The sequence below is a fragment of the Electrophorus electricus genome, chromosome 26 (assembly GCF_013358815.1).
Source record: "Electrophorus electricus isolate fEleEle1 chromosome 26, fEleEle1.pri, whole genome shotgun sequence".
NCBI lineage: Eukaryota > Metazoa > Chordata > Actinopteri > Gymnotiformes > Gymnotidae > Electrophorus > Electrophorus electricus.
In genome coordinates, this window is record NC_049560.1 from 9,640,870 (window position 1) to 9,655,869 (window position 15,000).

Consider the following 15,000-nt stretch of genomic DNA (forward strand, 5'->3'; position numbering starts at 1 on the left):
GTGTGTGTGAGGGAGAGAATGTGTGTGTGTGTGTGTGTGAGGGAGAGAATGTGTGTGTGTGTGTGAGGGAGAGGGAGTGTGTGTGAGGGAGAGAATGTGTGTGTGTGTGTGTGTGTGTGTGTGAGGGAGAGAATGTGTGTGTGTGTGTGTGAGGGAGAGAATATGTGTGTGTGTGTGTGTGTGTGTGTGTGTGTGTGTGTGTGTCTGAGGGAGAGAGTGTGTGTGTGTGTGTGTGTGAGGGAGAGTGTGTGTGTGTGTGTGTGTGTGTGTGTTAGGGAGAGAATGTGTGTGTGTGTGTGTGTGTGTGTGTGTGTGTGTGAGGGAGAGAATGTGTGTGTGTGTGTGTGTGTGTGTGTGAGGGAGAGAATGTGTGTGTGTGTGTGTGTGTGTGTGTGAGGGAGAGTGTGTGTGTGTGAGGGAGAGTGTGTGGGTGTGTGTGAGGGAGAGAGTGTGTGTGTGGGTGTGTGTGAGGGAGAGAATGTGTGTGTGTGTGAGGGAGAGAATGTGTGTGTGTGTGTGTGTGTGAGGGAGAGAGTGTGTGTGTGTGTGTGAGGGAGAGAATGTGTGTGTGTGTGTGTGAGGGAGAGAATGTGTGTGTGTGTGTGTGTGTGTGTGTGTGTGTGTGTGTGTGTGAGGGAGAGAATGTGTGTGTGTGTGTGTGTGAGGGAGAGTGTGTGTGTGTGTGTGTGAGGGAGAGTGTGTGTGAGGGAGAGAATGTGTGTGTGTGTGTGTGAGGGAGAGAATGTGTGTGTGTGTGTGTGTGTGAGGGAGAGAGTGTGTGTGTGTGTGAGGGAGAGTGTGTGTGTGTGTGTGTGTGTGTGTGTGAGGGAGAGTGTGTGTGTGTGTGTGTGTGTGAGGGAGAGAGTGTGTGTGTGTGTGTGTGAGGGAGAGTGTGTGTGTGTGTGTGTGTGTGTGAGGGAGAGTGTGTGTGTGTGTGTGTGAGGGAGAGTGTGTGTGTGTGAGGGAGAGAGTGTGTGTGTGAGGGAGAGAGTGTGTGTGTGAGGTAGAGTGTGTGTGTGTGTGTGAGAGAGAGAGAGCGAGAGAGAGAGTGTTTGTGTTTGGGTGTGAGAGAGTGTGTGGGTGTGAGAGAGAGCGTGTGTGTGTGTGTGCGTGAGCGTGAGAATGTGCGTGAGCGCGAGAATGTGTGTGTGCGTGAGCGCGAGGGAGAGTGTGTGTGTGTGTGTGTGTGAGGGAGTGTGTGTGTGTGAGAGAGAGTGTGTGTATGAGGGTGAGAGAGTGTGTGTGTGTGTGTGTGTGTGAGAGAGAGAGAGAGAGAGAGAGAGAGTGTGTGTGTGTTTGGGTGTGAGAGATTGTGTGTGCGTGAGCGCGAGTGTGTGTGTGTGTGTGTGCGTGAGCGCGAGAATGTGTGTGTGTGTGTGCGTGAGCGCGAGAATGTGTGTGTGTGCGTGAGCGCGAGAATGTGTGTGTGTGTGAGGGAGAGTGTGTGTGAGGGAGAGTGTGTGTGTGTGTGTGTGGGAGTGTGTGTGTGTGAGAGAGGGTGAGAGAGAGTGTGTGTATGAGGGTGAGAGAGTGTGTGTGTGTGTGTGTGTGTGTGTGTGTGAGAGAGAGAGAGAGAGAGACAGAGAGAGAGAGAGAGAGAGACAGAGAGAGAGAGAGAGAGAGTGTGTGTGTTTGGGTGTCAGAGATTGTGTGGGTGTGAGAGAGAGTGTGTGTGTGCGTGAGGGAGAGAATGTGTTTGTGCGTGAGGGAGAGAATGTGTGTGTGCGTGAGGGAGAGAATGTGTTTGTGCGTGAGGGAGAGAATGTGTGTGTGCGTGAGGGAGAGAATGTGTGTGTGCGTGAGGGAGAGAATGTGTGTGTGCGTGAGGGAGAGAATGTGTGTGCGCGTGAGGGAGAGAATGTGTGTGTGAGAGAGAGAGTCCTTAATTCTACATGGGAAGGTGCTGAAAACGTTCCTCTGAGGTTTCAGTCTATACTGACATCACAATACCACAAAAATGTGCTTCAGATTCATCTGCTGCACATCCGTGATGTGAATCTCTCATTCCACCACATCTCTGAGGAGCTCTGTTAGATTGAGATCTGGTGACAGTGGAGGCCATTTGAGTACATTTTGAAGTGGTCTGAGCTTTGTGAAATGTCGTATTATCCTGCTGGAAGTAGCCATCAGTATATGTGGACACTGTGGTCATAAGTGATGGACATGGTCAGCAATAATACTCAGGTAGGCTGTGGCTTTCATATGATGCTCAGTTGGTATAAAGTGACCCCTGGTGTCCCAAGAAAATGTGCACCCACCCCATTACACCACCACCAGCATGAACCGTTGACACACGGCAGGATGGATCCGTGCCTCAATGTTGTTTATGCCAAATTCTGACCCTCCCATCTGAATGTCGCAGTAGGAATCGAGACTCATCAGATCAGGGACCATTTTTCCAATCTTCTGTTGTCTAATTTTGGTGAGCCCGTGTGGATTGTAGTCTCAGTTGTCTGTTCTTAGCCGATAGGAGTGGCACCCGGTGTGGTCTTCTGCTGCTGTAGCCTGTCTGCTTCAGTGTTCGACGTGTTGTGCATTCAGAGATGTTGTTCTGCATATCTCGGTTTTGTCGAGTGGTTATTTGAGTTACTGTTGCCTTTCTTACAGCTCAAACCAGTCAGGCTTTGCCCCCTTGACCTCAGGCATCAACGAGGCATTTTCGCCCAGAGAGCTGCTGCTCACTGGATATTTTCTCTTTTTTAGATCATTCTCTGTAAACCCTTGAAATGATTGTGTAAAATCCCAGTAGATCAGCAGTTTCTGAAATACTCAGACCAGCCTGTCTAATACCAACAACCACGGCACCTTCAAAATCACTCAAATCATTTTTCTTCTCCATTTCCGATGTTGGTTTGAACTTCAGCCGGTCGTCTTGACCATGTCTGAATGCATTGACCTGACGCCATCTGATTGTTTATTTAGATATTTGCATTAATGAGCAGTTGAATAGGTACACCTAATAAAGTGGTGTGGGTGTGTGTTTGTGGGTGTGTGTATACGTACGTACGTACGTACGTACGTACGTACGTGCTGGAAGTTCCAAGGCCAAAGTGGAATACACCCCTGAAGGTGTTGGAGAATGACTGTGCTAAGATCCTGTGGGACTTCCAGATAAAGAGAAATAGATAAAATAATGTCTAACCAACTGGACACAGTAGTGATGGACAAACAGCAGAAGAGGGTTGTAGAGACAGATGTATTGATCACAGGTGATGACCACATCAGGAACAACACGAAAAGCTCGAGAAACACCAAGAGCAGAGAGATGGAAAAGATGTGGGGGTGAAGACAGAGTGGTTCCAATATGTACGTACACACACACACACACACACACACACACACACACACAAAGCTCGAGAAACACCAAGAGCAGAGAGACGAGATGGAAAAGATGTGGAGGTGAAGGCAGAGTGGTTCCCGTGGTAATCGGGGCGTTTAAAATTTTTCCTTTTTCCTTTTCTATGCCACACTGGCTTGATTTTGTGCTGTCTGTGCTGTATTCTTACAGTGATGTCTTCTGAAACCACTGTGCGGTTGTTTCTCAGAGCCAGTGTGACACGCACCTGTTTCTGAGCCTTTCGAAAGCTATATGCATGGCAGAAGGGGAAGTGATATTAATTCCTCGTCTATGAGAAACCAAATTACTTCCAACAAGAGCTGCGTAGCACGGAGCTCCCCCTGCTCGTCTTCTCACCGCTCTCTTGTTCTGTGTTTGTCTGTTCTTCCTCGGATGGTGTTAAGATAGAGGATTCTTTACTGACTGAGCTGAAGGCTTAGAAGGGGCTTTTCCCCACTGTGTGTAGTCACGTCACACACTAGGACAGCAGTTCTAACAGTTCGACTCAGAATATGTAGCCAAGTGGAGCTCGTGTGCTCAGGAGCAACTGGGTGTTCTGCTCGTCAGTAGCACAAGGAATACTGCAAGGTGATCTAAACATGATTCCCATTTGTGAGTAAAATGAGAAAGTGAATTAGTAATATTTGTTTGGAGTTACTTTTATCTTGATGCAAGTTTTTGGTTTTTTCTTGCACCAGTGTACACACACACACACACACACACACACACACACACACACACACACACACACACACACACACACCCCTGATGAAGGAATAGACTTTGAAGCATGCGCTTCTGCAGTAGTTTGAGATCATTGCATGGATAAGGCTTTGATTTAATGTCACGAAGTTGAATAATTTGTTACATTTTTGCGTCGGTCTCAGGTCATTAGTGCCTTTGATTTTTTTTCTTGCAGGCTTCACAAGCTGCTGATCACAGTGGCAAGATGGTAGATGAGCTTTGTGCTAGCGATGTAACACATGCAGACACGCAGTGTGTTCAAACGTAACGTCTAACTGTTGTTGCAAAATTATGCATTTCTACGCATAAACAGTTCGGTTCTAAAGAGTGCCTTTCTGAATCACAGAAACAGCACTTCAGCACACAGAGCACTGACCAATATCAGATTCCCCGCTAAGTGTGTGAAGGGTGTGATTGCAACTATTCATGTCTTTGGACTACACAGTACAGAACATCTGCAGTTGATAAACTGCTACCACATTGTCAGTCAGAATTCTTGTAATTACTGTATTTGCTCTAGTCTTTGTTGGTTTAGTATTGAATTTTATCCTTTATCCTGTAACCTTTGTATGTTTTCAGCATTTGTAATATTACTGTGTGTATGTTCCCTGAGAATTTAAACCACAACCTTGGCGTTTGTAGCACTTTTCTCTACCTGCTCTAGTGTTTATAAGTGAAAGATTAAAAAAAAAAAAGGATGGTTGAGTCTTACTGTCTTATTTTCCAGTTACATCAGCTTTGTCTAATTGGTGGAGCCTCCCTCCAGATTATGTAAGATAGGTCTGCATAGTCTTTTGTTCACCGTTGCCTTTGATACTGTCAGCTATGTTGTTAGTGACCCATAAAACAAAAAGCGGCAAAAAAGAAATCTTTTAAAGAAATGTTATACAAGCACCTGAAGTTGGGTATCTTGGTGTGCACACAATCTGACCCCCATACAATGTCCATTATAGATTAAAATAACCTTCTGCAGTTCCAGACAGAGAGTTAATGTCAAAGAGCAAAGTCCATTATGAGACACCCCCTGGGCACTAAAGAAGGCAGTGTGGTCTCGTTACTGTGCAGCCTTGGATCTTACACACGTATATACACATATACGTGTGTGTTGTCACTAATATATATATATATATATATATATATATATATATATATATATATATATATATATATATATATATATATATATATATAGCCAGCCTCTTCTCATACCATTTCCTTTGCTATCGTTGGCATTTTAGTCTTGAAAGCCTTGTTACTCGCCGGACAAAGTCTTCCCATAACTGAGGGCTGGACATTAGCGTGTTTATTGCTGTGTTGTCACTTGGTTCCCTTCAGGGTATTTTGAAGCGACTTAACTTATAGCTTACAACAAACTTAATTACTCTTCTTGGTTCAAGAATTTCTTCTTAAAAGTTTGTTGTTTGTAGATCTTTAAGGAATTTAGTGTGGTGTTTAATATTTGCAATTAATCTCAAAGGTTTGTTTTGCCTGTTTCTGGGATAGCTAGAAAACATTTTTTTGATGTTTTCATTGATTTTTTAAGTAAATTAGTTTTTTATTGATTTAATATTGTACTCATTAATTTTATTTTTTTATCTTCAAACGTTCCCATTTTGCCTGCGTTTTGGCTATATTGTTGAGGCACCGAGGCACGAGGTTAAAACACCTCTATTGGTTCCCAAGCGTAAACTGCCGTACGGCCCTTGGCCAATCACTGTCCAGCTTTATCATCGCACCGCCCCGAGAGCTGTCTGTGGAGTTCCGGCATTATAAATGATGCATAGGAGAATATAAATATATGCCTTGTTTATCGCCTTTACTTTTGCTATCCAGGTTGGTGGAGGCACCTCTGCTTGGAGGCTCTGGGCTGCTCTCCTCTCTCCTGAGGATGGTAGGGTGACGCCGGCGTGCTGGACCCACGGCCATCGTGGGGGCCTTTCCAGTTAATATTTTATTTTGGGCTCAGTGCGGCTCTGTCGTCGCCGGGGCGGCTAACGTATCCTTGGGCTAGACTCTCCGCAGGGACAGGGGAGAGTCAAGCTGCCTTAGCTGTGAAGTTAGGCAGATAAGGCTCCTCATTTTTCTCCCTGATTTATGACTGTTTTTGTTTCCTGGGAATGGGATGATGAATTTGTTTTCCAATGTTTTTAATGCTTAGCCATAGGAGAGAGAGGGAGGGAGAGAGAGTGAGCGGACCCCCTCCACCCCCTTTCAGTATTGCTGTCTCTAACAAGTTGATGATCGTACATGTGCTTCTTGGCTGTCACTGTTTACATCGTGACTGACATGTATCCCCTTAGCGAGCATAAATTACTCTGAAACTCGTTAATATTTAGGACTACCTTGGTTAAAATCTCCACACATGCTGTTTATTTCAGCCCCAGCACGCAGTTCGGATAGCCACATTTCTGAAGGTCATTTTGCATTCATTAACTACATTAACCTTGCGACACCTTAGTGGCGGACGTTTTTACCGCGATCACGTTGGAATTAATGGACAGCAGTCATTCAGCTATTTTCTTAGCACACGCTTCCCTTTGGCGATGTGCTTGCATCACCTGTATTCTGTTGAAACAAGGACACACACACACACACTCACTCAAAGACGGTGAAAGAGAACCAAGGTAATGGGCAAAAATTGGCCAAGAGGGAGGTTAGGTACAGGGAGAGATGAATAGAGAGCGTGATTGAAGTGGTGGGTCGTTAAGGGTGTAGGAGGATGCTACACGCTGCTAATGAAAGCACGAGGTTGCTCCTGTAGGCCAGGTACACACATGGAGTTCAAAGCTTTCAGATTTTTTGTGTCAATCACTCTCCTCCTATTTTTTTTCTCCCTGTTTTCCCCCTCTCTCTGCACATGTAAACATTTGCTGCAGTCTTCTTGTCAGAGCTCGAACCCCCCAGAGGAGTCTGGCTGGTCCCTGTTCATTGGTGCGACCGAGCCAATACTCATAAGCTCAGACTTGGTTTATGAACAGCGGATAAGATCTACAGGGCTTAGAGGCCTGGGCAGACTTTCTGGAGCTTGCAGAAGCTGATGACTTGAACAGTGAGTGCACATGTAAACACACAACACCACACACACAACAAACACATGCACATGGTCCAGTGAGCAGAAAATATAGCTGCTCGTCTGTGTGCTATGCTTTGTCCACAGGTGCCTTTAGTAACTGTGTCTTGATATTTTACGGACTTAACGCTGGAACTTAGAAGTCCTTGAGGGTCAAAGGCATCCAGTAGTTTCAGTTTGTCGCATAAGATATTAAGAAATGAGCATCGGCTGTGTTTAAGCAAGTCGTTAGAAGGAACAAAACAGGAGGAAAATGAACACTGTGAGGAACCGTGAGGTGAGATGGAGTGGTGGAGAAGGAGATCATAGCGTCTGTGCTTGAACCAGGAACCACCCCCACCCCCCTCCCCCGAACGAATGTGGCACTTAATGTGATTGTGATGGGTTGGACACAGCACTCGACAGCGACTCTCCTGATTGGATCCTCCCACGGTGGTGAAGTGCCCTCTGCGTTTTCTTTAAGGGTTCAGTTTGCTGCAGACGTTCTGTCTTTTGTGAGCAAGCAGTCATCCATGGGGGAGCAGTGGGAGAGAGGGAGGGAGATGTAGATGTTGTCTAATTTCGTTGCTGATGCACAATAGACCTGCTGCTGATTGCCTTACATGGGCTGATCAATCCAGCGGCATCTGCTCTCATGGACATAATGGGGGGATGAGACGGAGAGGGAGGGAGAGGCAGAGAGAGGATGACAAAGATGATGATGATGAAGATGATGACGACTCCCTTGGTGCAGTTCTGAACACGGATGCCCATTTCCTCCTTTGGACCCCTGCTGATAAGATTTCAGCTCACGTGATGTCAGATGACTGTGTCTTTGTTCACAGTGTTTGCGTGAACCGCGTGTTTTGTGTTGCGCGTGCTTGTGCGCTCCCTTCTGCCCTCTTCAGATGCGTGTGCGGAAGACCTTTCCCCTTCTCTCGCTTATGGTGGGACGATTCTCTTTGTCGCGCCATGTTGACAGGCATTGGCACCCTGTCGCCGTGACGACAGGTCCCATTTGTTTTCTGCTGGCGTAATCCTGACCATGCATCAAGTGATTATTGTCCCCTCCTGCACTCAACTTCACCCCCTGATGATGGGGGAAATATGGCTGCTTGCCTGTGAGCTATGCATTTCAATGAAGCGACTGTCAAGACCCCGGGCCCTGCCCGCTCAATATCGCTCACTGGCTCAGCCCCATCCTTCCAGGGAGCAGGGGACTAAATTGAATTTTCTCTCCAGCGTGGGAGCTTCATTCCTCAGCCGTCAGCAAGCGGGCGACTCCTCCCCGTCAGTGTTGAGGCCTCTCATTACCGACCCCCTTTCGCACAGAGAGCGACTGAAGAACGTTCGTAGGACAATTGCCGACGAATACCTGCAGAGCGGTCTGGACACCAGAAACCTGTTTTATTACGCTTTGTTCACGCTTTGGCTGGGCCAGGAATGCGTGCTCATGTTACTTGCCGCCTGCACAGCGGGGAAGCTTAACTTGATTGGTTCGTAGGAATCGCAGTAATGAATGGGTTCAGATCCCGCTCGGTCAATAGCGGCAAATCATAAGTCATAAATCATCGTGCCGTTGCGTACGGCGTGTTCTTCTTTCATGATGCAAGGACAGTAAGAAGACGTCCGGACAGAGTTGAAGCTGAACGTGGGATTGCCAGGGCTCGTCCCTCTGTGAGGGGAACCTGGGCCATCGGACCAGAGGACACAACCAGAAATGAGGCTCAGAGACGCGGCTGTTTGTTTTACGGTGGACATCAGCTGCCTTGAGACGGGAAGATGCAGCCAACCACAAACGTGATCGTGGGGGTGGGAGGAATTTTGGGGGCTGTTGTTTGCAATGTACTGGGTTTTGCTAATTAATTTGGTAGATGTTTAGTCAACTGATTAAATAGAACACTCGTGAAAGAGAGTGAAGCATTTTTCAGTACACATGCATTTCATGTTTGTTTGTGACCGACAGCAATTAGCTTCATGGTGGTGTGTTTTGTTTTTTTTTGGTCAAAGGTAACAAGCCGTAAGCAGTGTATCTGGTCTCTGTACTTCTCACAGAGGACATGCACTACAAGCCTGCGGTGTAAGTGCGGGACCGTGCGAATGGGCTCATGGCACCTGTTCAGTCTCCACTGACCTTGTTTGAAAGTAAATTACCTTCTTGTCCTCAGACTTTGGCTGCACTGCCTTTCCAATATGACGATCGAATCCGGAAGTTAAGTCGCTAAAAAGGGTTTGAAAAAGCTATTGTTATATCTTTGTACTAAAAGTTTGCCACATAATTAGCACATTATACACACGAGAAATATTTTAGGTGTGCAGTGGAATTGTGTGTAATGGAATTAAGAGATTAATAATTTTAAAATAGCCTTGTCTACAAAATAAATAAACAAACAAAAACAAGCAAAGTCGAGCAAACAAACAGAAGTTTGCGCTGAGGTCTGAGTGTCATGGCGGCCCCGTGTAAGGCTGACTTGAGCGTGGTGTGAATAGATCCCTCAGTGCTTTCTCACATTAGTTTTGTTCCCTGTGATGTTGATCACCTGCAGTAGATGAATTATTCTTAGAGCTGTTATTACTGCTAGTTGTTTTTTCTTCTCACTCGACACTGAACTCGTGACCCCTCGTCATATCTTTTGAACACAGGCGTTTCACTTTTTCTTTGCTTGTTGCTTGCACTCTTCCTTTCTCTCTCAGATTTTTTCCTTTATCCCTTCCTCCCTTTCTTCCTTCATGGCTTCCTTTCCTCAGTGCTCACACTCTTACGCTCCCTCCTCGCTCTCTACCCCCACTTCCACTCCTTCTCTCAGTGAATATTTATCCAGATAGCGTTTCATTACACATCACTGTTCCCTCGTTCCTGTGAAAGGGCCTGATTGTGCTCCATCCTGATTATTCAATTATTGACCTGTCCCTCATTCATGCTGGAACCTGAATAACAAAATGAGTTGGTACACGATGTGCACAGTGTCCAGGAATGCACTTCCACTCTGTGCTGTTGTATTAATTTAGCATTGATTGGACTGCAATGGCACATCTGTACCTTCCTATTTCACTAAAGCATCAATCCATCTCACCCATATATCATCATAATAATAATGATGATAATAACAATAAAATAAATAACAACAATATTAAAACATTATTATTAGTGTCTGTCTATCTATTTATTTATTTATCCATCCCGGCGATGGCATGTTCTGGAATCCTTTCAGTAAATGACTGCTGTTGCTGGATGCGAGTCACCTCCTCTCTCCTGTGCTTCCCTCCGACGTGGCGGATTGTGTTCAGGTTGGGCCCTGTCTTGCCTCACCTTGAGCACTGTGCAGACGTACCTGCTACAGGCTTTGATTAGTCAGACACTGGGAGGCGTGCGGCTTGTTGATTAGAACTGTACGAGCATGGCATGATGAGGACGCCACATGGCTCACTGCCTGCCCTCCTCCATCTCTCCCTCCCTCCCTCTCTTTCTCTCTCTCTCTCTCTCTCTCTCTCTCACTCTCTCTCTCTCCCTCCCCCCTCTCTCTCTCTATCTCTCTCTCTCTCTCTCTCTCTCTCTCTCTCTCCCCCTCCCCCCCTCTCTCTCTCTCTCTCTCTCTCCCTCCCCCTTCTCTCTCTCTCTCTTTCTCTCTCTCTCTCTCCCTCCCCCTTCTCTCTCTCTCTCTCTCTCCCCCCCCCCCTCTCTCTCTCTCTCTCTCCCTCCCCCTTCTCTCTCTCTCTCTCTCTCTCTCTCTCTCTCTCTCTCCCTCTCTCTCTCTGTCTCCCTCTCTGTCTCTCTCTCTCTCTCTCTTTTTTTCCCCTTCTTCACAGTCTCATCACCACCCCCTCATCCTCGGTGAGAAGCTGGTCAGTCTCATGTTCTCAGGTCAGCAGGATGTGTGTAAGAACAGCGGTGAGGGGAATGAATATGGCTCTTACAGCAGCCGCGGCGCCGCGCTGCTCTGTGTGCAGCTGATTATTGCGTAGCCGCGCCACGTTTACCTCCACGGTGAAGCGTGATTAAGCACCAGACAGAGCCACGGCTGCCCCACCCCCGCCCCAATCAGAACGGCAGCCTCCGTTCGGCTCCGCCGAGCGCCCCACAGTGACGCCGCTTACATGTGCTCCAGGCGAGAAGATGAAAACACTTGTGATTTTAGAAACAGGCGACAAAACAGGGGAAGCGTGGATCGTTGCTATCAGGAGTAGAAGGTGTGGAGTCCCCAGTATCTGCAGTACCTAGAGATCAGAAGTTCTGTTCCACACACACGCACACACACACACGACAGTGCGTGTCATATGGGTGTTTACTGCTGAATGCATCGATAGGCTATATGTTGTTCGCGATAAATCTTCCATGATCATAATTGTGATGGTGGATAGGTTTGCAGTGCACGGTACACGCCGGGCCGTGCACAGTATACGTCCGACAGTGCTGGAATATGTATGGTGCAAGTGTGGAAGTGTTTCTGATATTTACATTTTATTGTTTGATTGCCTTTACACTTTACAAATAATTTTCAGTTTTGATGCATTGTGGAAATGGAAAACCTTTTTTAGCTCGAAGTTTCCTGCATTTTTACTCTTGTTAGCAAACCGAGTGTCATTTATTTTTGCCCAGTTTTTTGTGGTGGAAATTTGTGTGCATCCTGGGCTCCTGAGCAGGGCCTTAAGCATGCCTCTTTGGAGAAAAATGCTGTTCTGGCTCTGAGTAAAATGACTTGTGTAGCTACTCTGGGCCCTGCGGTATGACGGAGAGCTGAACAGCTCCAGCAGTGTGTGTGTGCTGCGTCTTTCCAGCGCGCCGGTCCAGAGACACTGTCATTTTCGCAAAGGGAGCCTGGAAAAGCCTCCTAATCGCAGTCCTGCTTGTCGTGGGCTCTGAGAGGTCTGCTGTTCAGTAAGGCACAATCTCACAGGATGGACCCTTTCTCTCTTTCTCCTTCCATCTAAATAGTCTTATCCTGTTATTCTTCTCTGTATTCTCTCTCTCTCTCTCTCTCCCTCCTCTCTGTAGTCCTCATCTCTTGGTTTTTGTTCTGCAGCTTGTGGTCAGTTTAGACTGTAATTTACCCTCCGAAGTGCACCCATGCCTCTTGACACTGGCTTTTGAAAAATTGGCTGTTGATGCCCAACGCACTTCTTTGCCTCCCACGGCCGCTTTGAGCACTCGCCCCGCCGTCGTGACTGACGTGAAGAACAGCCCCGCGTTCCGCCACCGTTGCTGGCGAGAAGGGTGGCGATGATCGCCCAGACAACCGAGAGATGGGCTGCGGCGTGTGTGTGCGCTATTGTAAGCGTGTGAGTGATGCAGGTGTTGCAGCACAGACTTAGATGGGCTTAAGTATAGAGATGCATGGCAGTGAGTGATGGTAGAGTTCAGGCTGCATGTTTGTTTGTTTAGCTGCCTGTCTGATTGCAGGAATAGAGGTTGTTTTGTGGTCTCGCTGAGTGGTTCTGTGCGTCCTCTCTCTCTTTCTCTCTGTGGGTGTCTTTTTTTGGGGGTTTTTTTACGCAAAAATGATCTTCTCGTCGTCTTCTTTACCCATCATAATGCTAGCGCGACGGTCTGCGTTTCAGTCGGCGCGTAGCGTGTCGGTGTGCGTTTTTAGTGTTTCTGAGCGCATTCGGCCAAACAAGGTTGATCAGGTCTTATTCTCTTTGTTCATCAGTGTCTCACCCCTCATGCTTCAGCTCTGACTGTTACTGGAGTCTCAGATTTGCACTGTAGTATTTTCTAAACTGCCAGTACTGAGACAAAATCAATCGAGCTGCAGAGTGCGAGATTCTGTTTGAATAGAATTAAAATAAACATCTTTGCTCCATTAGCAATGCCTTTGCCCATGGCTCCAGGGGAGAGCTTACTCTCCTGTAGAAGGAGGCCCGAGCTGACATTTAATAGGGTTTAACAAACACGGCTCTGATGAGGCCTATTGACTTTCATCTGTTTCTGCTCTTTGCCAGTGTGTAATGTCGAGAGCTTGATTTGGCTAATATGGGACATCGACTCGCAAAGTAGCCAGACACTTCACTGCCAGCGCTGGGGTTACTTAAAACGGAAAACGAGGGGAAATCGGACCATTCCGGTTCCTAGCTGTTGTGCCTCTGCTCCTTGCCACCGTTTGTAAGTGGTTTTGTTGTTTCATCATGTTTTTGTCTCTTGTGTCTTGACAGCTGGGTGCAGAGTTTTGGCCATGAAGGTCTGGGACTTCTGTTGGATATACTGGATCGTCTCCTGCTCAAAAAACAGTAAGATGGACTATATTACCCACAAGTCCCTGCAGCGTGTTGCACTGAAACATGCAATGTTTGCAATACCTGCAGCCTCATGTGGAAGAGGGGTCATGCAGTTTATCACAGCTCTGACTGTTGCCTTACATATTTCATTTTTGGTTTCATCTTCTGAGCTTACCCCTCTCTCTGTCTCCAGCCAGGAGAAGGTTGATAAGAAGAATCAATACAAAGTCATTCAGTGTCTGAGGGCTTTCATGAACAACAAGGTAAAACTGATGTGGGAACAGCAAGTTCACTCTTACAATGTGACAATGTCTCTCTCTCACACAGACAGACACACACACACACACACACACACACACACACACACACACACAACCCCTACTCTTGTGTTACACATTAGCCAGGATGGTTCTTGAGGTATTACTGTAATAGTGTGGTTTTTTTTTTTATTTCGATGGTGTATGAATTAAGAATGTAATGGGCATAGTATATCCTAAAATGTTAATATTTTATACATGGCTTTGATTAAGTTGATTCAAGGGTTGAGTGTATTGGGAATGAGTCTAATGATCTGCTGAGGTTGGTTACGGAAGAAAGAAAAACTCCCGTCTGTTTGAGAGAGGTAGAGAAGAGAGGAGCACAGAGCAACCACAAGGTCAGAGGACTTTATCCCGAGTATTTCTAGAGATGCTGTTCATATGCAGAGAATGTCCACAGTGATTCATCTTTCAGTTTCATTTGTTGTACCTGAGATTTGAAATGACACCCAGCCAAAAATTAAGAAACACCACATTCATAAATCCACGTTGTAACTTTGAAATCCAGGGTACAGACTTGAGGACAGTTAATAAGGTCGTCACCTGAACACGACAAAGAAATTAGTCTGGGGACTTTCTATATTTGAGTTGCTTTTAAGAGGGAAGGCAGTGTGGTCAAGATCATCCCATCTCCCCATGGTGGTTGTAGAGTCCTGGCCTCAGCACACGCAGTCCATGACCCGTGCCGCCCCGTGTCCTCCTCTGACTGGCACGGCTCTGTGCCCATCTCAGCCTGGCCAAGGTAGCCTTACCGCGCAGCCGATTCGCCCCTCCCACCCCTGCGGCCCCGCCTGTCCCGTAGCCGTAGTGGATGGCGCTTTTCTTTAAGATAAGAGTTGAGCTCCACAGAAAGAGGGGTGTATCTGGCCAGCCCTTTGAACTCCGGGGGGGGGGGGGAATGATTCTCTGCGCACCGGTGCCAGAGATGTCTGACGGGGGGCTTTTAGTGATTTGGCCTCCCCTGTTAGAGCTGGCTGATAGATGAGAGAGTCCAGTAGCTCTTCTGATGTGATGGAGGTGGCATGCAGACTGAGGAGCCCTCCCCCCGGCCCCATGCATAAACATTACATGCTTTTGCGTGCAGCAGCATCGGCTTTGACCTGTGCTGCGGTGTGTGTTTCATCCTGGTGTGGTTAAAAGATTTGAGAGTCTCTGATTGGCTGGATATCACCGGGCTGGGTGAACACGGCTCGCCTGGTGATGGGTAAGCCGGAGGACCGTGCTGTTTTCAGACGCCCTTGCTAGCTGTTTCTCCTTCTCCTAACGTGATCACTTCTTTTTAATGCACTGCTGTCCATATGCTCTGGAGTTTTGTAGTTGATCTATTAATTGTCATGATG

General features: G+C 47.0%; 1 protein-coding gene across 1 annotated transcript in view; it reads left to right on the forward strand.

Moving 5' to 3' along the window:
• The window catches only part of diaph3 (diaphanous-related formin 3), a 251,367-nt gene that overhangs the window by 73,096 nt on the left and 163,271 nt on the right, over window positions 1-15,000 (forward strand). Inside the window, exons 5-6 of the mRNA XM_035523093.1 lie at window positions 13,281-13,355; window positions 13,537-13,606. Coding sequence (XP_035378986.1) covers window positions 13,281-13,355; window positions 13,537-13,606 — 145 coding nt within the window. The remainder of the gene's footprint in view (window positions 1-13,280; window positions 13,356-13,536; window positions 13,607-15,000) is intronic.